We start from the raw sequence: 27,637 nt of genomic DNA, 5'->3' as shown, positions 1-27,637 counted from the left end.
ACACTGGAGAGAACCCTCATAAATGTGTTAACTGTGAAAAAGCTTTTAGAACATCCTCAGATCTTAAACGCCACATGCTTACACATACTGGAGAGAAGCCTCATAAATGTGTTCACTGTGAAAAAGCTTTTAGAACATCCAGAGATGTTAAACGCCACATGCTTACACATACTGGAGAGAAGCCTCATGTATGTATCCAGTGCGGAAAAGCTTTTGCACTAATTCAATATCTTAAAACCCACATGCTATTACACACAGGAGATAATTCTTATAAACTGACTAAACTTTGATCTCAACAAATATCAGATCTTAATTATGCAAATAATGCACACTGGAAAGAAGCCTCATAAATGTGCCCAGTGTGGAAAAGCTTTTTCACAAATGTCAACTCTTAAAAGCCACATGCTAAAACACACAGGAGAGAAGCCTCATAAATCTGTGTCCAGTGTGAAAAATCTTTTAGAACATCCCAAGGTCTTCAACACCACATGCTTACACATATTGGAGAGAAGCCTCCAGTGTTACACATATTGGAGAGAATGTGTCCAGTGTGGAAAAGCTTTTTCATTAATGTCTAGTCTTAAACGCCATATGCTAGTACACACTGAAAGCGATTTAACAGAAGGTGATGAATATATGCAAAGTCAAAATAGGGAGGTAAAAATGGCTGTGAATTGAAATACTGTGGAATAAATCAATTGTTTTAAAGGCGATTTGATAAAAAACAAAACAGTAGTAAAATGGTGAAAGCTGTGGGAAGCCTATTGTTTATATTGCCTGAATGTGACTAAAAATGAGTAGAGTACAATCATTAATTGTACCTTTTTATATTGTTATTTCTTGTATTTTTTCCCTCTACACTTTTATGTAGGTTTATCTTATTTAGTTTTGTTTTATTTGTAGGCCTATATGTTTTACTACGGTTATTGTCTACTGTTTCTATTGTTGTCTCATTGTATCTGTTATCTTGGCTTCACTGAAAATAAGGACCACCTTAAACTGAACCTCAGAGAATAAATAAAGGTTGAAAGAATTTTTTAATCCTTACATTCATCTGTATTTTTGTTCTATTGATCTCCAAAATTTGTCAAGTATTTTTACAATTTTCAAATATTTAAAAATAAAATAAACTAGGCAACTGCCATCGATCGTCACAAAAATAAATGCACTATAGACGACGCTGACTATTTTTAAGTTACACTTCAATGAACATAAAAAGGAAGTGTCCCAGTATTGTCCTCCAGAGTTGAGGTTCCATCAGTCAGGGTCAATGAAGTTGATCAAGCAGTTCAAACGTGACTTTTAGGGTTGTGATTTGTAACAGGTAACAGGTTTTGTGCTTCCGATTTGCGTCTTTCAAATCACTAGTTCATTTGAATTTTATTGAAAGTGAACTAAATGAAAACAAGATGCTTCGCTGCTTGGCCCCTAACGAGACGTCCCCCAAAAAAAAAAAAGTCAGGCTGCGTGAGAAAGCCATAGAGTGTGTGGCAAAGGTTGAGGACAGAAGGGTCAATTAAGTTGATCAGGCAGTTAAAACGTTTTTCACAGATTTCCAGATTTTCCGACCTGAAAAGAAGGCCCACACGATCGCACAGACCCGCTTTGCTTTCGGAGGTCCTTTGCTATGTAATGGCTTCCACACCCAGTTGTGTTCCGTCAACGCATGCCAGTGGGTGTTCCAGCTGGTAGCTATCGTTGGGGCAGCCGTGGCTTACTGGTTAGCGCATCGGACTTGTAACCGGAGGGTTGCCGGTTTGAACCCCAACCAGTAGGAACAGCTGAAGTGCCCTTGAGCAAGGCACCTAACCCCTCACTGCTCCCCGAGCGATGCTGTAGCAGGCAGCTCACTGCATCGGGATTAGTGTGTGCTTCACCTCACTGTGTGTTCACTGTGTGCTGAGTGTGTTTCACTAATTCACGGATTGGGATAAATGTAGAGACCAAATTTCCCTCACGGGATCAAAAGAGTATACTTATACAGTAGCGTTAGTTCAGGCAGGCCACAGAGTCATGCCCAGCCACTTGGCTACCTGCTCAGGTGATTGATCAGCTGATCATTCACGCTTATATTGGTGGAGATCATTAATCAGATTTAAGCTGTCGTAGCCTGCCTACTCTTGCCACTTTCTCTGTAAGCCTTTTTGCAACCCACCTCCACCCCATCTCCTCCTCATACATCTGACTTATCAATGTCTAGTTGCTGTCATTGATGCCTGGTCTATTCTGTACCCCATCTCCTCCTCATACATCTGACTTATCAATGTCTAGTTGCTGCATTGATGTCTGGTCTGTTCTGTTCCCCATCTCCTCCTCATACATCTGACTTATCAATGTCTAGTTGCTGTCTGCATTGATGTCTGGTCTGTTCTGTCCCCCATGGGGGGTTTATCTGGCTGCTCCCTCTGCCTTAGGCTTTTCATGTTTACATGTGGAATGGCAGGTGGCTCCACTAAATTACACATTATGCATTTTAAATAATAATTAACTATCTGGACTAATTAACTAAGTGGTCCTGACTGAAATGTAATATAATAATAACAATAATAATAAAATAATAATAAGCTTTATTTGTATAGCACCTTTCATACACAGAAAGAGCGTTTACATTTGGAGCATGTAACACAATAATACAATCCCTGCAAAACAAAGTTATGAAGTGTATTAGTGGTGACAAAGCACACATGACATGAAGGAATCTCACACTCTTACTGGACTTGTTGGAGCAGTGACAGGATTGGTCCTCTAATGAAATAGCAAAGCATGAATGAAGTGTGTTTATTTCAGGTTTAGATGGAAAGCTGCTCCAGTGGTCAGTGGCTTCTCACAGATCATCTTCATCTACTCAGCAGTACGGTGTTCATTTTAGGACATCCTCAGACTCAGGTGTCAGACTCAGAAAAACATCGGTCATCTTCAGACAAAACTGCCTCAGCGTCAGAAAAACCTCTGTCATCTTCAGACAAAACTGCATCAGCGTCAGAAAAACCAGACTCAGGAGTCAGACTCAGAAAAACATCTGTCATTTTCAGACAAAACTGCCTCAGCTTCAGAAAAACTTCTGTCATCTTCAGACAAAACTGCCTCAGCGTAAGAAAAACCTCTGTCATCCTCAGATAAAACTGCTTCAAACCAAACTGCCTCAGAAAAACATCTCTAAGGAGTCGGGTCTCAGAAAAAACGCTGTCAGAAAAAGTGGAGTCAGGTCTCCAAAAAAAGCTGTCAGAAAAAGTGGAGTCAGGTCTCAGAAAATCAGGTCTCAGAAAAGTATTAAGTATTAAATAAAGACAAATGTGCTATGCCATGATGTAATACCATATAATACCATTATAAAACGTTAGCAGTTGTCATTGTCATTGCACAACAATAATAGACAGACATAAAGATAGACAGGTACTTGAAATGTAATCCCCAGGGGAAAATAACTGCAGCGTTGTTGAATTCATTTGATATGGGATGTTATCTTAACTTATTTAGAGAAATGTGCCTTGTTGTTGGTACCTGCTATTTCATGTTTTATCATAATGGTATTATATGGTATTACATCATGACATAGCACATTTGTCTTTATGGGGGTTTGGGAATAATGATGTGATGATAATGATGCAGGTTTCTTACTGGTAGGTAGTGTACATGTAAATGTTTAACCCACTTTTCCCTAGCTCATTGAATGTACCGTAATCCTACGAAAAACAAATTATTTTGCTGTATGTAGTACGTAGCTTACTCCGGAATGTGCCTTACAGCAGCTGCTAATGTTACTAGCGAAGTGAGGTTAGCTAAGTTACATCCATGGATTTCCTACAATGTGTTTACCATTGGATAACTTTCTACCTTTACTTATAATTTCTACATCTAACCAAGCACCAAATATAACATGTCAGTGACCAGGCTTGGAATTTCACCATTCTGGGGGCAAGGCCACTTGGCCTTCAGTTGGGCATATTTGGTGGGGGGCACAAAGGCCACATGGGCACCAAGGCCAAAGTTAACTATACAGTAGTAGGCTATAAAAATGATCAAAGTTATATTTAGCCTATTCACTGCAGTAGACCTGCATCATTGTATGAAACATATCAAAAACATGAAACATGACATATTACATATAACTGTAAATCATCTGATCATCTAATAAAAACAGATATCTAGGCTATATATAACATTTATTTTATATTTGGCCTGCTATGAAATCATGTATTGAACAATTTAAATTTAAGCACAGCTCATCTTTAAGAAACTCAAATAGCCTAGATGCATGCTTAGCATTTTGTGATCAGGCTACTTTCATAAACTCTTAGTCAGCTGTCCTCTGATTTACCAATATCTAGGCGATATTTGTAACATTTATTTTGTATTTGGCCCGTTATGAAATCGTGTGGAACAATTTAAACACATTGTAAAACTTAAAGCCCAAATTTGGAGACATCAATGCATGTCGAAATTTACTGCAAATTCAAAACTGGATTACTCTGGAACGGCTAACTGTACAGGGGACTGCTTTACACCTTTATGTTCGGTAAAGTCTGCTGTTTATTCTGATATGTGGTTTGTCATGTGTTAAAAGAAGGGTTCGTAAAGTATTCCACCGAGATGAATGGGTAGGGAGATCATGGACGCAAAACCTTCAGTAGAATGTATGATTAAATTGAATTATATTATTTACTTTTCTCTTGAACCGTTCAACACAGCAATTATCGGCTAACATCGTTTAAAAGCTGAGAAAAAGCTCTTTCATGTGACATCACTTGTGATGTCTGTGTGATGAATAGGCTACTTCGCGAGTAGTTCAACTGAGAAGAATGGGTGAATTTGGACGCACTTTCTTGCGATGTCACTTTCTCCACTGCGTAAAAGACTAAATTAATTTGCGCTGTGAATGCTAAGATTATTTTGACAGGCCTCAGGATAAATAAAAATCGCTATTAGTAGGACACAAAGCAGAATATTGAAAGAAGGGGGCACCAAGGCCACCGTGGCCTGTAAACCTATGATTTTCAAAGGGGCTTCACGGCCAACGCAAGGGGCTACCACGGCCGTCGTGGCCGCCGTGAAATTCCTACCCTGCCAGTGACAGAATAACGTATTAAGCATAATATTAAACTCACCGTTCTGTATCCGTCGTCTTCTTCTGTCCCCACAATAACTTTTCATTTGAGACTTTTTCGTCTGACTCTGTTTTTTCTGACAGCGTTTTTTCTGAGACCTGATTTTCTGAGACCTGACTCCACTTTTTCTGACAGCGTTTTTTCTGAGACCTGACTCCACTTTTTCTGAGGCAGTTTGGTTTGAAGCAGTTTTATCTGAGGATGACAGAGGTTTTTCTTACGCTGAGGCAGTTTTGTCTGAAGATGACAGAAGTTTTTCTGAAGCTGAGGGAGTTTTGTCTGAAAATGACAGATGTTTTTCTGAGTCTGACACCTGAGTCTGGTTTTTCTGACGCTGAGGCAGTTTTGTCTGAAGATGACAAAAGTTTTTCTGATGCTGATACAGTTTTGTCTGAAGATGACAGAGGTTTTTCTGATGCTGAGGCTGTTTTGTCTGAAGATGACCGATGTTTTTCTGAGTCTGACACCTGAGTCTGAGGATGTCCTAAAATGAACACCGTACAGCAGAGTGATGATGACACACACGTTTACTCTTCTCACAGATCATCTTCATCTACTCAGCAGAGTGATGATGACACACACGTTTACTCTTCTCACAGATCATCTTCACTCTACTCAGCCAATGAGCCAATGACCGTTATCCCGATGTAGACGGGAGGCAAGCCCTTGAGCTCAGACTGTAAGCAGGTGTAAGCAGGTAAAAGTGTGGCCTGAGGGAGCCTCCGATGCTCTTCAAGACTGCTTTGACACAACAGACTGGGAAATGTTTAAGCAGGCAGCCACTTACAACAACCGGACAGACATAGAGGAGTATACAGACACTGTAACCTCTTACATCACCAAGTGCATCGATGATGTGACCCACACAAAAGACATCATCACTCGGGCTAACTGGAAGCCATGGCTGACAGGGGATGTCCTCAGGCTGCTGAGGGCCAGAGACAAAGCCTACAGAGCTGGGGATGAAGCTGGCATGAAAACAGCGAGAGCCAACCTGTCCCGTGGCATCAAGGGAAGCAAAAAGGAATACACTCACAAGATAACCACCCACTTCAAAGACAGCAGGAACTCACAAAGCCTATGGCAGGGCATTCAGGCCCTCACGGGACTACAAGCCAGCGCCCACAGAGCTGTGAGAGCAACATCCCTCTGCTCAACAACCTGAACCGCTTCTTTGCTCGCTTTGAAGCACAAAACAGCACCTGCCCACAGAAGACCCATCCCCTCTACATGAGCAGCCCCTGTGCCTCTCTGCCGACAGCGTGAAGAGGACACTTGCTGCTATCAACACCCGTAAGGCAACAGGTCCAGACAACATCCCAGGTCGTGGCTGAAGGACTGCGCAGGGGAGCTTAAGGATGTCTTCACAGACATCTTTAACACTTCCCTGAAGCAAGCCATCGATCCCATCATGTTTCAAAGCTGCCACCATCATACCTGTGCGAAGAAAACTGCTCCATCCTGCTTCAATGACTACCGCCCTGTGGCACTGACACCCATCATCATGAAGTGCTTTGAGCGGCTTGTCATGTCACATATCAAAGCCATTCTCCCCCCACCCTGGACCCCTTCCAGTTTGCATACCGAGCCCAAGCGGTCTACAGAGGATGCAATCTGCTCTGCCCTCCACCCAGCCCTCACCCACCTGGAAAAAGAGACTCATATGTGAGATTGCTGTTTATAGACTTCAGTTCTGCATTCAACACCATAAATACCACAACAACTCATCTGCAAACTCGACAAACTGGGACTCAGTACCTACCTCTGCAACTGGCTACTGGACTTCCTCTGTCAGAGGCCCCAAGTAGTGCGTGTTGGCAACAATACCTCAAGCAGCATCACACTGAGCACAGGGGGCCCCAAGGCTGCGTGCTCAGTCCGCTGCTCTTCACCCTGCTGACGATGACTGCACTGCAACCTACAGCAACAATCACATAGTGAAATTTGCTGACGACACAACTCTGGTGGGTCTCATCACCAAGGGCTGACGAGACTCAATACAGGTTGGAGGTCGACCATCTGACCACGTGGTGCAGGGACAACAACCTCCTGCTGAGCGTCAGCAAGACCAAAGAGATTGTTGTTGACTTCGGAGAGGTCACACCCAACACCTGCCACTGACCATCGACGGTGCTGTGGTGGAGAGAGCGAGCAGCACCAAATTCCTGGGGGTGCACATCAGTGAAGACCTCTCCTGGACCACCAACACTGCATCACTGGCGAAGAGGCTCAGCGCCGCCTGTACTTCCTCTCGGAAACTCAGGGCAGCAAGTGCTCCACCAGCCATCATGACCACATTCTACCGAGGCACCATTGAGAGCATCCTCTCCAGCTGTATCGCTGTGTGGGGGCGGAAGCTGCACTGAATACAACAGGAAAGCCCTGCAGCGCATAGTGAACACAGCTGGAAGGATCATTGGTGCTTCACTCCCCTCCCTGAAGGACATTTACACCACCCACCTCACCCCCAAGAAGGCGACCAAAATTGTGAGTGATGCAAGTCACCCCGGCTCACAATCTGTTTGATCTACTGCCCTCTGGGAAGAGGTACAGAAGCCTGCGCTCCCACTACCAGACTCACCAACAGCTTCATACACCAAGCTGTAAGGATGCTGAACTCTCTCCCTCCTCTCCCCCTCCACCCTCAGCTACATAACATCCTGGACATTGGACCCACAATGGCCGCCTGCACTACTCCACTTGCACACTTGAACACTTGCACACTTGTACACTTTACAACTTGGTGTTGTTGTCCTGAAAACACAACACTTCTGCTGCTCTTACATAACTTGCACCACTATGCCACTTTCTTTATTACTCAGGTCAAACAGAACTACCCAAGCCTCTTATTGGCCTGACTTTGCACTAGTTTTTTATTGACTGTCTATGCACAATTTCAACAAAATTTTGCTGCTCTTATTTTTTCATTATTATATGTGCCCTCTTATTTACTTATTTACTTACTTTTTTGTTTACTTGAATGTTATGTTTGTCTGTGGACTTAAAAATTGGTAAAATATGTCTTGTCTTCACCGTGGGATAGTGAGAAACGTAATTTCGATCTCTTTGTATGTCTGGAACATGTGAAGAAATTGACAATAAAGCTGACTTTGACTTTGACTTTGAGACTATAATAAGACTATCTAGGGGCGGTAGTAGTGTAGTGGTTAAGACTATCTAAGGGTGGTAGTGTAGTGGTTAAGACTATCTAGGGGCGGTGGTAGTGTAGTGGCTAAGGAGCTGGGCTAGCGTGCAGTAGCCTGTAGGGCGGTGGTAGTGTAGTTAAGGAGCTGGGCTAGCGTGCGGTAGCCTGAAAGTTGTTGGTTCAATTCGCGGCTTCCACCATTGTGCCCTTGAGCAAGGCACTTAACCCCAAGTTGCTCCGGGGACAATGTGATCCCTTGTAATATAGCTGACATATGTAAGTCACTTTGGTCAAGAAGTGTCTGCTAAATGTAATGTAATGTAATGTAATAAGGAGAATAGCAATAAAAAACAATCATGTCAATTCAATGAATAGCCTAAGGGAAAATAGCAATAATAAACAATAATGTACATTAAATCAATAATATAATAACAATAGCATGGCAAGACTACATTATGGAGAATATCAATAATTAACAACAGTGTCAAATTAATCAACAGCCTAATAAAAAAAAAAGCATAAGAAGTGCTTAATGAACTTAATGAAGTGCATGTGGAACAGATATGTCTTTACACCCCTCTTAAAAGACCCAAAACTATCACAGGAACGGAGAGCACTGGAAAACTCATTCCACCAACATGGAACCAGGAAGAAAGTCCTGAATTTGACCTAGTGTTTATGACTGATCGACACAACAGACACTCTTCAGAAGACCGCAGTGGGCGGTTGGGGATGTACGTCTTGATCACTGAATTAAAATAATAAGGAGCAGATCCAGTCAGTGTCCTATAGGCCAAAGTGAGAGATTTAATTTTAATTCTGGCTACTAAAGGGAGCCAATGGAGAGTAACTATGAGAGGAGTTAAATGTGTCCTGTTTGGCTGATTGAAGACCAGCTCCAGCATTCTGTATTAGCTGTAACGATCTTACTACACAGGCAGGTAATCCAGCTAATAGTGGATTACAATAGTCCATCTTGTCCAAAGCTCCAAAACTCAAAATGTGGCCATAAGTTATGGGGTTTAAAAGGTGTGGGTTTCTGAACATCCTAACATAGGATGCAGCATAGGGGCAGCCGTGGCCTACTGGTTAGCGCTTCGGACTTGTAACCGGTGGGTTGCCGGTTTGAACCCCGACCAGTAGGCACGGCTGAAGTGCCCTTGAGCAAGGCACCTAACCTCTCACTGCTCCCCGAGCACTGCTGTTGATGCAGGCAGCTCACTGCGTCGGGATTAGTGTGTGCTTCACCTCACTGTGTGTACACTGTGTGCTGTGTGTGTTTCACTAATTCACGGATTGGGATAAATGCAAAGACCAAAGACCAAATTTCCCCTCACGGGATCAAAAAAGTATATACTTTTACTTATACTTATACAAACCTCGTCAGTAGCTTGCTCAAGGCCCCCACACATAAAACGAAGCACAAACAACGTAGTTAACAAACCCGGAGTTTATTACAGAAGACTGAATCTCACAAAAGACTGAGATCTCACACAGGGCATGACAGGCTTTCCTTCGAGAGGAGCTGGTAGGGGGACAGTTAGCAAGTGTTCTTAACAGGAAGGATCAATACTTTACAAATGATGCAAAAAATAACTGATTGTTTACAAATGCTTAAGAAAATGTGAATTGTGTGTAGTATCCATTTTGAAGTATACATCAGCGATGGCGCGGTAACGTCACTTCTGTGAGCTAGCTCGCTACTCCCTCGCCCTTCCTCTCGTGCAATTGAAGCTCTCCTAAACGCGCATCTCATTGGTAATTGGTTGGAACACTATTTTGGTTTTGAGTGGATGGTAGCACTGTTGCAGTCTATTGTTTTTGTGTACAGATCTTGGGGCCTAGGCGAGACACATTTTTTTGATGGTCTGCTCATGGGGCGGGCAGCTAGCGGATCAAGAGGAAAGATTAGATGACTGATCATTTATGTTTGGGCCTGCAATCTCTGATACAACCTCTAAAAGTTGTTACAACACTAAGTTAGCAATAGCCAGGGGTGAAAGTAGTTTTTATTTCTTGGTGGTACTATCATATAGAGTTATAATCTTGGCCCAGGCGTGTGTGCGAAAAAAATTTCACTTAGCCTAATTATTTATTATTTATTTATTTGTTTATTTACTGTATTATAGTCTACTTATCAAGCATTCACTAGGACTTCTTATCACTCTAGTATCACTCTTTAACCCACCTGCATCTGTTTTTGATTATGAATAAATTGCAAACACTTAATTTCAACATTTATTTATTTATTTAACCTAGTTACTCTGCTCGCTCCCACTTCCAATCAATTTTTTTTATATAGGCTACTGTATATCATGAAACACGTTTCTTTGAGTCATGCCTTTTTATTTGGGAGACTGCAACATACTTCTGTCCGCTAAAACACTTTATTTGCATAACACAACATTGCTTTTAAGATCTGGTTAAGCCGTTACCGCTTTGGCTGTCTGTCTCTTGTCTCTCCAGCAAAACACTGCACACATAAAACCAGAATAGGCTATTGAAACATCTACATATTTTTCTTTGGCCTGTATGTTTTTTTTATTTTATTTTATTTGAAACGTCCGTCTGCTAAAACACTTTGGATACCAGTGCACGTTGGCGCAATTACTGTAGGCTACTGTACGCGCGCTATAGCTTGCTCGTTGTCTGTCCAGCTGCACGGGAGGTTTAGACACAATTCAGATACAGTTCAGAACGATGTATATGAAATATATTTTTGGGGAAACGTGTTGCTTCTGGTAATTTGACGTTAGCAGTTGTGTTGTCATGCTGAAAGTGCTATATTTTTCAGAGACAGTATAGTTTTTTTTTTCCGCACGCAGTACCCTCTCCAAATATTTTAGTGGTACTCCGTACCGGCCAGTACCGGCTTACTTTCACCCCTGGCAATAGCTAAGTAGAACATTAGCACAAAAGTTAAAAATAACTAATTTAAAAGGTGTGGGTCTTTGAACATCCTCACATAAGATTCCAGCACACCACACTGTTTTTTGGTATCAGACTTTTAATTTCAATTCACTTCACATTTTCATCATCAGTACATAGGTACTGTTTTATGCATTGGCGGACAGGAAAATAGTTAAATTAATAAAATCTATCACAGAATTTTTCAACTCCCTGCAATTTTAACTCTCTATTTTCAACTCCCAGCCATTTTAACTCTTTTAAAAAAAAATCATCTCTTTTTACCTTTTATCCCTTCTGTGCACTAGCATAAGAAAATTCACATTGGCATCATCAGTTTTTTGCACTCACAGACGAAAAAGAATTAAATGAATCAAATCTACACTCTCAGAAAAAAGGGTACAATTGGGGTCCAAATTGGGGTCAATGTACAAGTTGTACAAGATACAAGTTTGTACCTTAGGGTACATATTTACCACCAAAGGGTACAAACTGTAAGGGTACATATATGTACCCGGTTTAAAGGTACACATTTTGTTCCTTTGAGGGTGCTGCCCTAGCGATGAGCCTTGGTACCTCTGAAGGTACAATTCTATTCTTTCTTTTCTGAGAGTGCAGTATTTTTTTAGTGTGCACTAGCATATGGCGTTTCAGACTACTCATTAGTGAAAATGGTCTTCCACACTGAACACATTTATGACGCTTTTCTCCAGTGTGAGTTAGCTTATGTTTGCTAAGATATGAAGAGTGTGCAAATGCTCTTCCACACTGGACACATTTATGAGGCTTCTCTCCAGTGTGAGTTAGCATGTGTTTCTTAAGATATGAAGGGTGCGCAAATTCTCTTCCACACTGGATGCATTTATGAGCCTTCTCTCCAGTCTGAGTTAGCATGTGGATTTTAGTATATGCAGGGTGCGCAAATTCTCTTCCACACTGGACACATTTACACGGCTTCTCTCCACTGTGTGTCAGCATATGGACCTTAAGTTTTGAAAACCATTGAAAACCCTTTCCACAAGAGGCACATTTATAAGGTTTTTCTCCCGTGTGAATTTGCATATGGGATTTGATTAGATTTGAAATTAGTAAAAAAGCTTTTCCACACTGGGAACATTTATGATGCTTCTCTTCAGTGTGCGTTAGCATGTGTCTGCTAAGATAAGAAGAGCGTGAAAATGCTCTTCCACACTGGACACATTTATGACACTTCTCTCCAGTGTGTGTAAACTTATGCCGCTGAAGATCTTGGGAGGTTCTAAAAGTCTTTCCACACTGGGAACATTTATGAGGCTTCTCTCCAGTGTGAGTTAGCATGTGGATTTTAATATATGAAGGGTTAGCAAATGCTTTTCCACACTGGACACATTTATATGGTTTTTCTCCACTGTGTCTTACCATATGACTCTTAAGTTTCGAAAGTGCTTGAAAAACCTTTCCACAAGAGGCACATTTATGAGCTTTTTTTCCTGTGTGAATTAGCATCTGAGATTTGCTTGTCCTCTGTGTTTGTGAAACACTAGTAGCGTGTTTTTGCTGGTGTTTCTCAAGTTCAGTAAGGGCTGTAAAGCTCTTCCTGCAGACTGTGCAGTGGTGCAGTCTTCTTTCGAGTTGCAGGTTGAGTTCATCATTCTGTCCATGGATCTTCTGCTGCATTACATGTGGGTGTTCTGGTAGACCTGGAAGAGTTACCATAGAGACTTAGAATGACAGATACAGTACATGTTCCACATTCAACAATTAAACTTTAGTCGATGAGTATCAAAATAAACATAAATATCAAATATGCACGTTACTTTAATGATACAACTACATACTGTTTTGGACACCATGCTACGATGTGTTAATGATGGGCTATTTGCAGCCAATATTGCCGCAGGTATTTAAGCTATAGCCTAACGCAGCCATAGCCTACAGCAAAATATTCCATTCTTAAAGGATGTGTGCAATTTAGGGCTGTCAAAATAACGCGTTCATTTCGATTAATTAATTTTAGAAAAAATTACGGTTTAAAAAAAATAACGCATATTAATCGATTCCGTATTGACCTTTGACCCGGAACCGTTCTCGTCAGTCACCATTAGACCAGAGATGGTTGAATCTTTGATTAGACTCTAAAATGAAAGAGGGAGACGAGAACGCGCTGCCTGGGTCATTGATTGCATCATTTAGTTATAAAAAACGGCCTGATGGAAGTGTTGAGAAAAGTAAAGTCCTCTGCAATGTCTGCAGAAAGGAATTTGCTTACCACCGGAGTTCGTCAACTCTTAAGTACCACATCAGTGCAAAGCATCCAGGAGTTAATCCGGAGGTAGGACCACAACCTAGCACGTCCTGTGATACAAACTCTAACAGTCAACCTCACCATCAAACCACACTGGAGCAAACACTGAAACGTAAACTAAGCAAATCTGTATGTGACCGATTCCTGAGCAATGCTAAATGGATCGCAATGTCTTGCAGACCAGTTTCATTGATAGAAGACAGGGGGTTAGCAGAGGTTTTGCAAATAGCCTCTTCAGACATGACATATAACCCGCCATCACGAAACACCATTATGTCAAAAATCCAGCAGCTGTACGACACTGAAAAAAAACAAAAGGAGATGTACTGGTGGGAGCAGAACATATCGCGCTGACAGGGGATCACTAGACTTCAGTTAGCAATCACAATTACCTTGGTGTTACGGCACACATCATTGACTGTGAGTGGAAACTCCAGTCGTTTGCGTTAGCAATGCTAAAAACGGAGACCAGGCATTACGCCGATGCCTGCGCCCAGCAGTATTTGTCCGTGGCGGAGGGATGGGGAGTTCAACAAAAGATCACCACAGTCGGCACAGACAGCGCCCGAAACATGATCGCTGCGGCGAGAAAGCTTCCATATGAGCACATGCCTTGTGTTGCTCATATGTTACAGAGAAGCATCACTGTTTGCCTCACAGACAGTGGGTTTTGTGACACATTGGCAAAGTGTCGTAAGATAGTGGGACATTTTAAACATAGCCCTGCCAATACAGAGGAGCTCCACCAGCAGCAAAATCAACTTGGGCAAGTGACCGAAAGTCTGATTCAGGACGTTACCACAAGATGGAACATCACTCGCCATGATCTCTCGTCTCCTCGAGAACCAGGAGGCTATCAAGGCTACACTGAGCAGACAGAAGCACAAGCTGACTACATCTGAGTGGGACAAACTTCAGAGGCTGAAAACCATCCTTGAACCATGCAGGTAAAAGCTCACACACACACACACGCACGCACGCACGCACACAATGTCTTTTTTATTTATTGTAAAGACATTTACAGTACTTTATTTTGCAAATTGTTTAAGTAGGCTAGGCTACTATGACTGATATAGCCTAATGCACTGTGTGCATCTCTTATCATCCACTGCAGATATGTGACTGAGCTCCTTGGAGGTGAGACTTATGTTTCCTGCTCTGTGGTGTTGCCTGCTCTCTGCCACCTGTACCGCACAATGGAAGTTTCGGACGAGGACACAGCCTATATTGGAAAATTCCTCAACAATGGATGGCTCAACATAGCTTCAGCATTAGACCCCGCTTCAAGGACTTGAAGTGTCTTAAAAAAAGGAGATAGAGAAGCAGTGTGGACCAGCCTTCAGTTACTGCTACAAAATAACCCCAGTACGGCTACCCCAGGAACCTGTAGAAGAGCAACCGAAAAAGAGAAGCTCTCTTTGCTTCAGACACAGACTCAGATGATGACATGGTGGAACCAAGCAGGGCTCTGAACCACTACAAAGCAGAGCCCAGTATTAGCATGGAGGAATGCCCGCTACAGTGGTGGGCAACTCATGCAGGAGCCCATCAACAGCTGTCTGTCCTGGCTCGCAAATATCTGGCTGCCCCTGCAAGTTCTGTTCCTTGTGAGAGACTTTTTTCACTTGCAGGTAACATAGTCCAAAAAAAGAGGGCAGCCTTGAGCTCTGAGAATGTAGAGAAGCTAGTTTGTCTCAGTGACTGGCTGAGGGAGAAGTAGAGGTGAGGCAGATGTGTCTACTACAACTTGAAAAATTGTTGCTTTGTTGATTTTTGTGGTAAAAGGGTTAGTTTTTTTTATTGAAGGTGTATGCTCAACTACACAAAAAGCAATGGAATTGCCTGAGTTTATTTATGGCACATACAGGAGAAAAAGTGTTGACATTGAGGGGAGTGTTCATTTATTTTCATTGTGTCCCCTACGTTACTGTGTTACACATATGCCACAATGACACATGTTAAACGTCTGAAGGCATGAAATGTGAATAAAAGAGTTTTTGAACTTTAATGTATCTAATGCTGATTATTCATTAAATCATTTGAATTGAAATATTTTAAATACTTTCACAGCAAAAATTATATATGCAATTAATTTAGATTAATTAATTACAGAGTATGTAATTAATTAGATTACATTTTTTAATCGATTGACAGCCCTAGTGCAATTACTTGAAGATAGACAGACTTTAAAAGTGATTGGTTTATTTAAATTCACTTCAACAGAGATGTCTCGCCCATTTCAGAGTCCTCACCTTGATGTAGACTACTTTCTCGTTATCTTTATGGCTCCGCCACGAAACTTGCACCCTTTAACTTACATTTGAGCTTTTTTTTTTTTTTTTTTTTCAATGGCTAAGTTGGAGTTGGTAACTATGAATTTACAGAGCCAGGATGCAATGGTCACAAAAGTATACGATCTTTTCCATCTTGTGTAGAAGACCTATTAGTTCAGCCATAAATTCAGACGTGAGAGTCTGGCTTTCACCGGACCAAGCTCAATCTTTTAAGATTGAACATTAGTCTGGGGAGTCCGCTATGTATTTTCTACTGCACAAGAGGCATGATCAACAGGCATAGTTCAAATGACTGTGCGCAATGGATAGTCATTCACTAGGGCTGTAACAATACACCAACATCGCGATTCGGTTTGTATGACAATTTCTGACCCATGGTTCGATACAAACCTCAATTTTTCTTTTTCTTTTTTTTGGGGTAGGGGCGTTACAGCCGTATCATTCACCAATCTGACCAACGAACAATATAATCCAAATACAATAGTATACATCTAAATACAATAGCATACAGCAGCAAATAAAATAGCGTAGCGTACATCTAAACACCATAGCGTAGCATGCAAATGTAAATCAGGCTGATAGGCCTACACAAGCCAAAATAGTTTCAAAAAGTGTACCGTTCACTTTTTATATGTTTAATTGGCTTATATGTGCTTATAGCTTAACTTACCCTACCATGACTTGGAGTTTGCCATTTCTGTTATTTGGATCCAAAGAGTGAGACCAAAGTAAGTGTTCAAAATAAAACTTTAGGCTACTCTGTTCTCCTGATAACTTGAGCGGAATGGATTTAATGTGGACCAAACATAAAAAAACACATAGTGACTAAATGATACAGAGCACGTTTTGCGGTGAAAATGTTCCGCCTTTTAAAATCAGGTGTAGCCTAATCCGAATCGCAGTTAAAACCATCAATTAGACAACAGAATCAGTAGGGTACCAGTTTTGTTTCATTGTACAAGGCCTACTGTATGTCAAAAGCAGGCTCGGATGAAGCTGGGAAGGATTAAACACACGGTTTCAACACTGCGGTAATCAACTGTGATAACAATTATTTTCTTTTGAAATATCATAATTATCTACAACCAAATGTAAACAGACCCTCTTTCCGTTTCCGGTACCACAGTAATATCAACGAGCAATTTGTCTTCCAACAGAAATCAATGGGATTTTACAAAATGGCAAATAAAACATGACAGAAACTGTATTTCGCTACGCTATTTGTTTTGGAACATAAACAAAAATCACTAACCACTCGGCATTTGGTCAAGACAATCATGAAAAACACACAAATAAATAAATGTGCACATACTGCAAGTCTGAATGAAAAGCAGCACTGGTTGAAGCCTGGAATTATTGTAAACAAAGTAGTTTAATTGACTAGTTTATTGGACTGTTCAGTTTCCCCACGTGTGTTTAAGTTTCAAATGAATACTTTTCCTCCATGGGACAGGCCTGTTTGAGTCTTGGAAAACACTTCTCCATTTTTCGGGCTGAGATGATGCGTTATCTTATTTGGGCAGCTGTGGCCTACTGGTTAGGGCTTTGGACTTGGAACTAAAGGGTTGCAGGTTCGGTCCCCGACCAGTAGGAAAAATGTGGGCGGAGGAAGTGGTTGAGCAAGGCACCAAACCCCTCATTGCTCCCTGAGCACCACTGTAGCAAGGCAAGTCACTGCTGCGGGTTAGTGTGTGCTTCACCTCACTGTGTTCACTATGTGCTTACTAATTCTCGGATTGGATAAATGCAGAGACCAAATTCCTTGTATACGCAAGTATACAGTGGGCAACGCTTTCAAATGGCCACTTCAGTCGCGCATTACGAGGCGTGAAGCTGTGTGAAGCTTTAGTACCACTTTCAGCCACTGTGCGTCGCTCTGCCACTGTACATCGCTCTGTCAGTAGCCTGACTGCCGCCCCTTCTGAAAAAGCAGGAGGCTAGGCTACCTTTAAAACGTAATTGTTACCGAGAGGAATCCCAGCCTACGAATTCAATAACAAAATAAATCGTAATTAAACATTAACCCGATTAAGACTACTTGGGTATGGCTTAAGGTTTGACTACACGGTGGTAGCGAAAATCGAAATCTGCTTTTGATAGCCTACCGGTGCCGCTCCACAAAACGAAAAAATATCTTAATTTGCTGTCTATGTTATTGTCAGTGTTGGGGGTAACGCAACTACGCAAATCAAAACAGTGTCTTAATTTGCCCTACTTCTTGACTGCTTGACATGTCATTTTTATTTTTCTGTACAATAAACAAATAGGCCTACATCTGCTTTATGCCTCAGAATTACATTCATATTTGGCTGACTGCAGAACACGCGCACTTCCCTCCCCATATTCCAAGATTAAGATAGCCTAGTAGCCTATACAAAAAGCACTTCATACCATCATAAAAAATCGTTAAAACGAATAGCTATTTGCAATTTGACAAAACACTGGTCCTCATTTTGCGAATGCGAGGACGATAGCCTATGCCGGTTGCATGTCCGAGTCACGCATGTTTGAAAACCACTGGCTCGTAATCACAATAATTTAACACACGACAGTTGGATAGCCTACTTCATCATGTCCCCATGCCTACATTTCTGTGAGTAGCATAGAGATCGTTAAAAACAATAAAGTATGGCTCTCCGTTTGGGACATCGAAAACTTATATTTTTAATACCGTCGAAGATGCTGACTTGCAAAAGCCTCGGGATAACACGTTATCTCCACTATCATCAGTCATGCCCCTTCATCAAAGTGGGGAATGAAATTAAAGTTTGAGAACCACTGGCTTAACAAGTTACCTGCAGTCCAGAACACAGAATCTGTTGCAATATTCTGATGATCGGCGATGATATCGGCAAATGTTTGTTTTCCAAAGTAAGAATTTCACCATGCACCTTCGACAATGAATAGCTCATTACACTTGTTACTGTTAAACGTAGGCCTACCTGGTATCATTACAAACATTATTCTGTGTCCTAAAACTGGCATATTTTATGGCATTGTGTCATGGCAAAATCTAGAGAAATGTGTGAGGTGGTCAGCGGGGGACAATTGAGACACACATTGGATTGTGTTATTACTTGAACATTCCACACTATCCACAGCTGTGGTAGGCCTATCAGGGCAGGAGGATTACTGTTAGCGCAGGCTTTATATAAAATTCTTCAACAGAAGGCCTCGAATGTTGTCTTGTTTGTGGAGCGCTTTGCTTCGCTTCTGTAATCTCGGCTTCATTGAAAATGAGGGCTTCCCTCAATGACCCTCCGAGAATAAATAAAGGTTGAATGAATGAATGAATGAATGAATGCAGGCTTGCCCAAAATAAAGGCATGTGGTTTGCGCAGCCTACAGTAAATAACAGACCCGCCAGAATGTGCGTTATGATGCTTTTACGAAAGCAAGATGTTTTGGTACCCTGCATGTTCTTAAATAACAATGATCATCAGTAATATTCGACCATTAATTTGGGTAAATGGGCAAGCGTGACCACCTTGATTGGCTGATTGGCTGATGATTGTAACGCGGGCATGATTCCAAACACCTCCCTTACGATGATGAGTGACAGGTGACAGGTCTCAGAATGCGTGCGCTACACAAGGACGGAAGATGATGAATAACTGGGGCCGTATAGGCTATTCACAAAGGCTTTTATCTTACTACTAGGAGTAGGCTACTCCTAAATCGCACTTAAAGATTTTAGCTTGGAGTTTTCTCTTAAAAGTTATTCACAAAGCCTTTCAGACAACTCCTAAACTAGGAGTGAGTCTTCGTGGCTATGGATGACGTCATTACTAATGCACGAGCTTGACTGAAGTGACCACCTCGATTGGCTGACGATTGTAACGCGGGAATTCCAAACACCTCTCTTCCGATGATGAGTGACAGGTGACAGGTCGGAGAATGCATGCGCTACACAAGTAGTGCGAAGGACGGAAGATGATTAATAACTGAATAAAAAGGCCTAGCCTAAATGAATAAAGAGTAAGGCAAAACAAATAGCCTAGTAGCCTAATGAAACAGGCCTATGGATTGATGCAGTAGCCTACCTTTGCAACATTATTAAATTAATCTGTCACCATAGGGTATGTTTGCAAAGAGGAGAACATTTTAATTTGATTCACAATGAAACGTTACATTTCATTTACATGTTAACAATGAGTAGTTTTGGTTGTGTTTGGGTGGCGTTATTGCATCCCTTTTATGAATGCAAAATTGTTCCCTCCTGTTGAAGCTCCTGTTGCGCATAGGCTACGCATTTCAAAACATCGCAACGTAAAATGCCACAAAAAAGCTGTTTATGAATAGGTCTTAGTGAGTTAGGAGTCCTCTCGACTTAAGCTGTCCCAGACTTAAGTGCTACTTTTAGTTCTAAAATGCTTCGTGAATTACTTTTTGTGAAAAAATTAGGAGTCCTAAAGTAAATTCGCCAGTTAGGAGCTACTTTTAGCCTTAAAATTCTTTGTGAATACGGCCCCTGAATAAAAAGGCCTAGCCTAAATGAGCTGTGGACGGGACGGCACGGCACGGTATGCCCAATGAAAATAAATTAACGCAACGCAACACAACACAGACCCTGCTTCTCTCGCGTCAGTCACTGACATGAACGAAACACAGAACCCGCTTCTCTCACGGCAGTCACTGACAGTAACCTAGAATAAATGCATGGGGAAAAACACTTCCCCATGACAAAGACAACACTGAGTTAATATTTTGTCACTAGCAACATACATCTGTCCTTTGTCAAATGTATTATGTTCCAAGTAGCCTATGCATAATTCTGCTTCATAAAGTTGAACAAATACATTTGCTTATTTCACAGAAAAATATAAATAGCCAGTTAGGGTCTACAGTGCAGAGTTGGTAAGTTATGGTAGGCCAACTTGCAGTGAACATACAAACAGGGGAAATTCTTTCTCTTGTAGCTGAGTAGCCTCAGGTGCGCACGTAGACATAAGCAGGCGCATAGCAAGCGTGGGGGATGTGGGTGTTATAACGTACACACTTTTGCTGGAACACGATTCTATCCCCCACACTTTCTGTCAGATTAAAATGAAAGTAAAATATGGAAATAAACGCTCCCTTAAAGAGTTGGAACCGTATCTACCATAACGCACACACAGACTGACACAAATAGGTCTGTTGATTTGATTGAACGGTCATCCAGCCAATCACATCAAGTTAGCCAGTGAAGAACCAGCGCCACTCTGATCAAATTCAAAGTGTGCGTCTTTCAAGGCTGTGCTGCTGCTTGGGTCTGCATTATAACGTCTGCACTCTACAGTGAGCAGATTTCAGGTAGAATTGAAATGATAATCGTTTCCGCATTATGCTAATTTAGTAATCCAAAATTCACTGTCTGACTGACAGTTTTTGTCACAATGTAGAAATGCAGGGAGTTAAAGTGAAAGCGGTACTGTTCTCAGAGCATTATGCTTTCTCTGTCTATGATCTGCAGCTTTTCTTAAACTATGGGCCTCCTCAACAATTAACCTACTGGTCCACGTAGCCGCGAAATTAAGTTATGCCCGGTGCTTCACACGTCTGATCATTTGCAGCAAGATTGAATGGTATGGAAAAGGACTGAAAAAAATAAACTAGGCTGAAAGTTTCCCCAATCAGAAATACTTATTAATTTGGTGTCATCAACTATATACACATAGCCCAGTCAGCACACACACGTCTCCAAGACGCTTGGAAGAGATCTGAACAGCTTAATTACATCGCGTTCCATTTAGAACATCTTATTTGATATGATTAAACGTCTGCGGCATTTCACTGTCAATGTGTGTCGTAGTGCTACATCTACTCGAGATCTTACTGTAATGTCTTAAATACGATCGCGTTCCATTTAGAACATCTTATTTTGATCTTACAAACGGCGGCGTCAAGACACATTTGAGTTCTACATCTGAGAACTAAGATTTCCAGCATGTATAACTCAAATACGCTTATGAGCGCTCATGCAATGTGTGCGTCCCTGCAGCAAGTGAAACTGGAGGTAACGTGGACTAGAAACAACAATAGTTTAACAACGTAGCTTCCTGTAACTATCAATGAAAAAAGCATATAACTGCTAATCATAATCTTTAAATTGACATTAATTAAGCTGGCTATATGCAACACAATTTATTTATATTCCCTTTGCATATGTTTGGGTTCAAACTTCAAACGTTTTTGAATTTGAGCTTACAGTTCTGTCACTATTCTGTGTCCTTTACATTTAGTAGGTATTAGTGATAAGTAGGTATTAGGTAATTTATTGTAGCCTGCTAACCCATATGCATAAAACATAATTTCTGAAATGATTTCTTGATTTATAACATGAGATATGTCTCCATGTAGGGTAGTGTCAAATAGTGAAGTGATAGCAGGTAGATCATGTAGGCCTACATGTCACATGAGCCACACATACAGTATGAGGGGCGCTGCTTCTTCTGTCCCTCTCAAACTGCATTAAAATGGTGTGGAGCAATCAGAATTTCAAAACTTTTTAGGGGGAGAAACTCCCGGACACCAATATAGCTAGCACCCCTCTCAGAAAATATGTCCCTGTAGGGAGTTATTTATAATTTGAACAGATTGTTTCATTTTCCTATCCAACAACCCCCACACGCTCTCACGACAATCACGCCGTTAAACTTAAATAGGTTAACATCACTCTAAGTTCGCCTTCAAGCAAGGAAAACGATGATTTGAAGACATCTGTTTCGTTGGAAGGGCAAGGGGTAGCAACAGGGCAACACAGAGACAGGCCCGATGGCAGGGCTGTTATGAGAGTATTAAAATATGGGATATTCTAAGGGAAAACATTAAAACGGCAAGACAGCGGGGGAAAGTTAAAATACGTGATAAACACGGAAAAAGTTGGCATGCATTGTTTCGGTCCCCGTGAACAGGGATTATTTGTTATATTATTAATCACATATGATTGTTTGTGAAATTGTGCAAACAGGCGCAACACATTTGAAAAGGAAGGACTGGTAGCATGCAAGCTCACGGGAAAGATTGATTTAAGAACGTTATCACAGTGTGTGGCTGTGGCGCGGGCGGAAGACAGCGACAATTGGCAGGGGAGGGTCATGTCTTTTTTAACAATTCTGTCGGAGGGTCATTGAACAATTTCTAGCAGTCAACAGAGGGTCATGCAACTTTTGACTGAAGCACTCAAAATTCCTCCGGTGGCCCCTTCAATAAATAACGAACAGTCCCTAGATTGCTGCTGGGCTATATGTCTTGGTTCAACAACTCATTGCCGTCAAACGCATAGCCTATCTCGCGGTTGCATCCATTACAAACAAACATGCAATGTGAACGTCTGGGATTGGGGAGAGCACTAAATGCTCTACTGAATAAGCACGAAGTCAAACCTTTAAATGAAAAACACTCTTTAACAATAAAAAAATAAATAAACCGATGAAGTAAACTTGTGACCATCAAAAATCGTTTATCGCCTGTAACTCCGTGATAACAGGACGTAACAGGAAGGCATTTGGCTGAGCAACGGAGGTTAATATGCTTTATATTTTGTCCAAATGATGTCTGTCTATCATCGTTGCACTCGGAGAAAACCAGAATGTTTCATTTGTCCTGCGTTTCTTCTACGGCTGCAAACGGGATTCACTCGCAGTTAACCAAATATTTCTTTATTAGGGCAGGGCAGGCATATTTCTGGCTATTAAATTATTTCTAAACCAGTCTGCTAAAGTCTGTAGTGAAGTAGGGTTTTCCAGGCTCCATTTCTTTTTACGAGACACCCTGCTCACTTGAGCCATCTACCGGTTGTTTGGGTTGTTGCAGCGTCTCACTGGAAAAATACAAATTAAAGTCGCGTGATACCGCGAGTGAAGCTGGCCAAGTCGAAGCACTGCCCACTGTACTTGGCCTAGAAACCTGATTTAAATGTTTACATTTACATCTGCACTGGCAAGCAATAATCCATCCATTTGGAACATGCAAAAAGGCAATCGTTTGCACAGCCTACTAGATACCATAAAATTGGTGTAGGCTCTCTTATAGGCTATTGGAAAAAGCAGGAGGGGAATATAGTGGGAGCAAGAGCAAGCAGTGGCTTTGACCCTCGATTTCTAATATTCTCATGAAGTCAGGTTAGACAGGTCTATTTAATTAACAATCATGCACGCATGAAGTTGAGATTAGTTTGAAAAAACGTGAAACCTCTCGACTCCAAATATCAATTATAACTTACTAGATGACACCCAGTGCACCTGCATTTTTGTCCTCATTGATTCTCATTTAGATTTTACATGATTAATATATGGGAATCGTGTCTGAAAGGGATATCTGAAAGGACTTACTTTCCAGCTGGTAATCGTGCTGCTCATCTAAAAGGACTTACTTTCCAGCTGATAATATCTGACACGACTTACTTTCCAGCTGGTAATCATGCTGCTCGTCCTCCTCAATCTCCACTTCAATCTCCGCTGGTGTCTGTAGTGTTTCATCGTTAGAGTCGGTATCGTCGGTTTCGTCTCTTTCAATTTTACAGTGACGTTCTGCAAAAGGCTTTTCTTCTTCTTCATCTTTGACCGGACATGATATCATATGACCATACTCCTCCTCTTTTATGTCTTCTTCTTTCAAGATCAATCTCAGGTCAACCTGGTGCATTTCAGTCTCGTTACAGCCAGAGATCAGCGGCTTTTCCTCCATGTCATCCATGGTCCAAGGTTCTCTCTTTCCTGTAATCAATGCTGCACAAACAAATAGAGATATGTTGTAGACAATGATATCATAAAGCAATATTAGACAATGTAGACAATGATATCATAAAGCAATATTAGACAATGTAGACAATGATATCATAAAGCAATATTACTCTTACATGAATACAATCCTTAAAAATACTTCCAGTTAGTTTTAATTTTCAAAGTTAAGAATTTAACTTTGTCTTTTAGACCAGCGCTTAAATCAGGGTTCGTACACCTATTCCAACAACAAATGCAAGCACTTTTCAAGCACTTTCAAGGTCAATTTTCAAGCTTTTCCAGCACTTTACAGCGGTGGCAAATGACATATTATACGAATATACTAACTCAAAATGATTTTTACTTTTTATCATTTAGAGATGGTTTTAACAGACAAAATTGTGTTTCTTAATAGCAGGAAAAGAAATTAAAAGAAAACTTAAAAGATATGTCACCTATCTGGAAGTAGACTTTGCTTGTATATTGACTCAGCTAACAATATGCATTTTATAAATAAATAAAATAAGAAAATAATCACTCAACAAATAACTATTCTTGGCTGAATATGTGAACTCAAACTAATGTTAAGGCTCGTTCTTTCATGACAGTCAAGACTCATTATGTCATCTAACCATAATGGTTCTCATATTGCCAGATTCCAGACAATCACCTATAATATGAATATAGCCTATATTTCTACTGGCATGCTTTCAGGTGACATTAAGACTGGGTCATTCCACGTCAATTCAACCAGGGCCCACGCACTTAGGTTAAAAAAAATTCTGAAAAAATGACCATGTGTACCTATGTTACCCAGGAGACACACTGTAAAATTACTCTTATGTAAGATCAATACTTTCCAAGATACAGACAGTTTTACAGGGGGAGGGGGGGTGTCGATTTTGTTCGGCCTCTTTTTTTTGTCAAACAAGCCCACAGCGCAAGAACTAAACCATTTAGGAGGCTCAAATTTTGCATGCTGGTACATAAATAGGAATGGTATGTAGCAAAATCGTCACGTTTGGTCTGGATAATCCTGCATGGTCATAGCTGTCCCTCAAAGTTCATACACATTTTATTGGAGTTTTTGGCTGGGCTCTGTTTAAGCCTTCAGAAGACATATTTGTACTCAACATAGGCTCTTGATTTATTTTCCTTACTGAGATAAGTAGAAACACTCACACAAAAAACAAAGAACAGAGAATAAATTCCTTCAGGGTCTGAACAGCAGACTTTACAAGTCTAAAAAATCATTTTGGTTCTCATTTTCAGAGCACCCAAACACCTTGTGGGAATATACAAAGATTTTTTTAAAAATATTTTTTTCTTTATTCTCCATGATCTTTTCTTTTCAAAAACACCAACTTGATTTGCATAAGACAAATCTTTCTTTTTCACTTTCCACCCTGAACATGGGCAAAATGCACCATTGACATCAATATGTTTTGTATAGAGCTACCACAGGTTACTCTATACAACCACAGGTGGCAGTGTGGTGACTCTATATAAAACATATTGATGTGAACATATTGTGAACTTTGACAAAAAAAAAGAGGCCGAACAAAATCGACACCCCCTCCCCCTGTAAAACTGGCTGTATCTTGGAAAGTATTGATCTTACATAAGAGTAATTTTACAGTGTGTCTCCTGGGTAACATAGGTACACCTGGTATTTTTTTCTGATTTTTTTGAGACCTAAGTGCGTGGGCCCTGGTTGAACTGACGTGGAATGACCCGACTAAAATATAAGGAAAATCATGAGACGCGAGTTATTTTCTCTTGATATAAGACTGACAACACATACTATTACATGAGACAAATGTTTATCACTTAATACATTCTCAGATATGGGTATAGCACTGAAAAAAAGAAGATATGCCTAGGCATTACAATGACCAAGGTAACTAGCTAGATTAACTATCTGAACACCACCACTAGGATATAATTTCATGGAGTGCTGAAAATGTAGCCAATACTATTTTGGACCATTTCTGAACTGTGATACTATAAAGAAAATATGCTTTGTGGTTCGGCAATATCATAATTATATCTTATAGCAATATTATAACTAGGCCTATTCCACCTGTGTGTGCATGGTTAAAATTCTGAAGTGCGAGAATAGGCAACAGCACAAATATTTCCATCTATAGATAAGAATAATTAAGTCTAACCTCTGAATTTCTTTTCAAAAATGTACCAGACTGATGCATTTTAAAATATACCAACTTTACTTACGGGGGAGCATGCCCCCGAACCCCCCTATATATAGGGTTTGTGGACTACTCTAGTCTAGTGACGCCCTGGGACAGTGTCCCCGTTTTAAGCTTACAAAGATTAAACATTACATGTTTTACCCTTCTCAACTGAAAATATCCACGGATATTGTCTCAGAAATCTGGTCACCTTACCATAAATAGACCCTAGGTTGTTTTCCTCCGGAGTCATTTTCTGCTCGGTGAAATATCTAGGCTAGCCTATACTTCTACTCAAGTATTGGTTTCGAAAACTTCAAAACTCTGCAATTGAGTCCACATTACCAGGCGATGGTCGTCCGTCGTAGTCGTGGTCTAAATCGACACCAGCAGCAACAGTTGTTTTCAAAAGGTCGCTGCTACGAAAATGTAGGCTACAAACAACTGTATCATCAGTGACTTTAAACAGCGAGTCTTCTATTCTCTTGGTTGCTTGCCTCCATCCATTCACTGTCCACGTCGAGGGGGAATGAGTGAACGCTCAAATATAGGTCTGTTTTTGATTATTGTTGGTACAGAAACACCACTGCTTTATTCTTCTTCTTCTTCTGTTTCTTGGCAGATTACTTTTTTTTAAGTATACCGCCACCAACTGTACAGGAGTGTGTAATACCATGAACGTCATGGCTTATGTTAATTCAAACAAAAAAGAAAAAAAAGAAAGTGAGAATAATTATACTCTTCTCATTATACCAGTATTATTAAGATAAATAAATAAAGCTTTAAGTCTCTCCCTTGTCATACCCTTTTCCTCAAGTATGTCATGAATTGAGTTCTCCCCTTCCATGTCCAGCCAGACCACTCTATTATCATTATACTTCTCACAAGTAAACAGTACATGCTCCACATCTTCATTGTCTTGGCACTCCATACATAAACCATTTCCCTTTCCTATTATCTGTAAAGTAGAATTCAAACCTGTATGTCCTAATCTAAGTCTGGTATAGA

At 40.8% G+C, this 27,637-nt stretch overlaps 2 protein-coding genes across 2 annotated transcripts in view; both read right to left on the bottom strand.

Moving 5' to 3' along the window:
* The window catches only part of LOC125297241 (zinc finger protein 729-like), a 540,495-nt gene that overhangs the window by 308,548 nt on the left and 204,310 nt on the right, over positions 1 to 27,637 (bottom strand). The gene's annotated exons all lie outside the window — the stretch shown is intronic.
* LOC125297331 (zinc finger protein 493-like) lies at positions 11,101 to 26,947 on the bottom strand. Its single transcript, XM_048247642.1, has 3 exons — positions 26,846 to 26,947; positions 24,120 to 24,443; positions 11,101 to 12,836 (listed from the first exon to the last, which is right to left on the bottom strand). The coding sequence occupies exons 1-3, from the start codon at positions 26,880 to 26,882 to the stop codon at positions 11,677 to 11,679; spliced, it is 1,521 nt and encodes a 506-aa protein (XP_048103599.1). The 5' UTR covers positions 26,883 to 26,947; the 3' UTR covers positions 11,101 to 11,676.

This window comes from Alosa alosa, chromosome 7, assembly GCF_017589495.1.
Source record: "Alosa alosa isolate M-15738 ecotype Scorff River chromosome 7, AALO_Geno_1.1, whole genome shotgun sequence".
NCBI classification, from domain to species: Eukaryota; Metazoa; Chordata; class Actinopteri; order Clupeiformes; family Clupeidae; genus Alosa; species Alosa alosa.
Note: the sequence above shows the minus strand (reverse complement) of the source record. Positions and strands in the feature narration are given on the sequence as shown.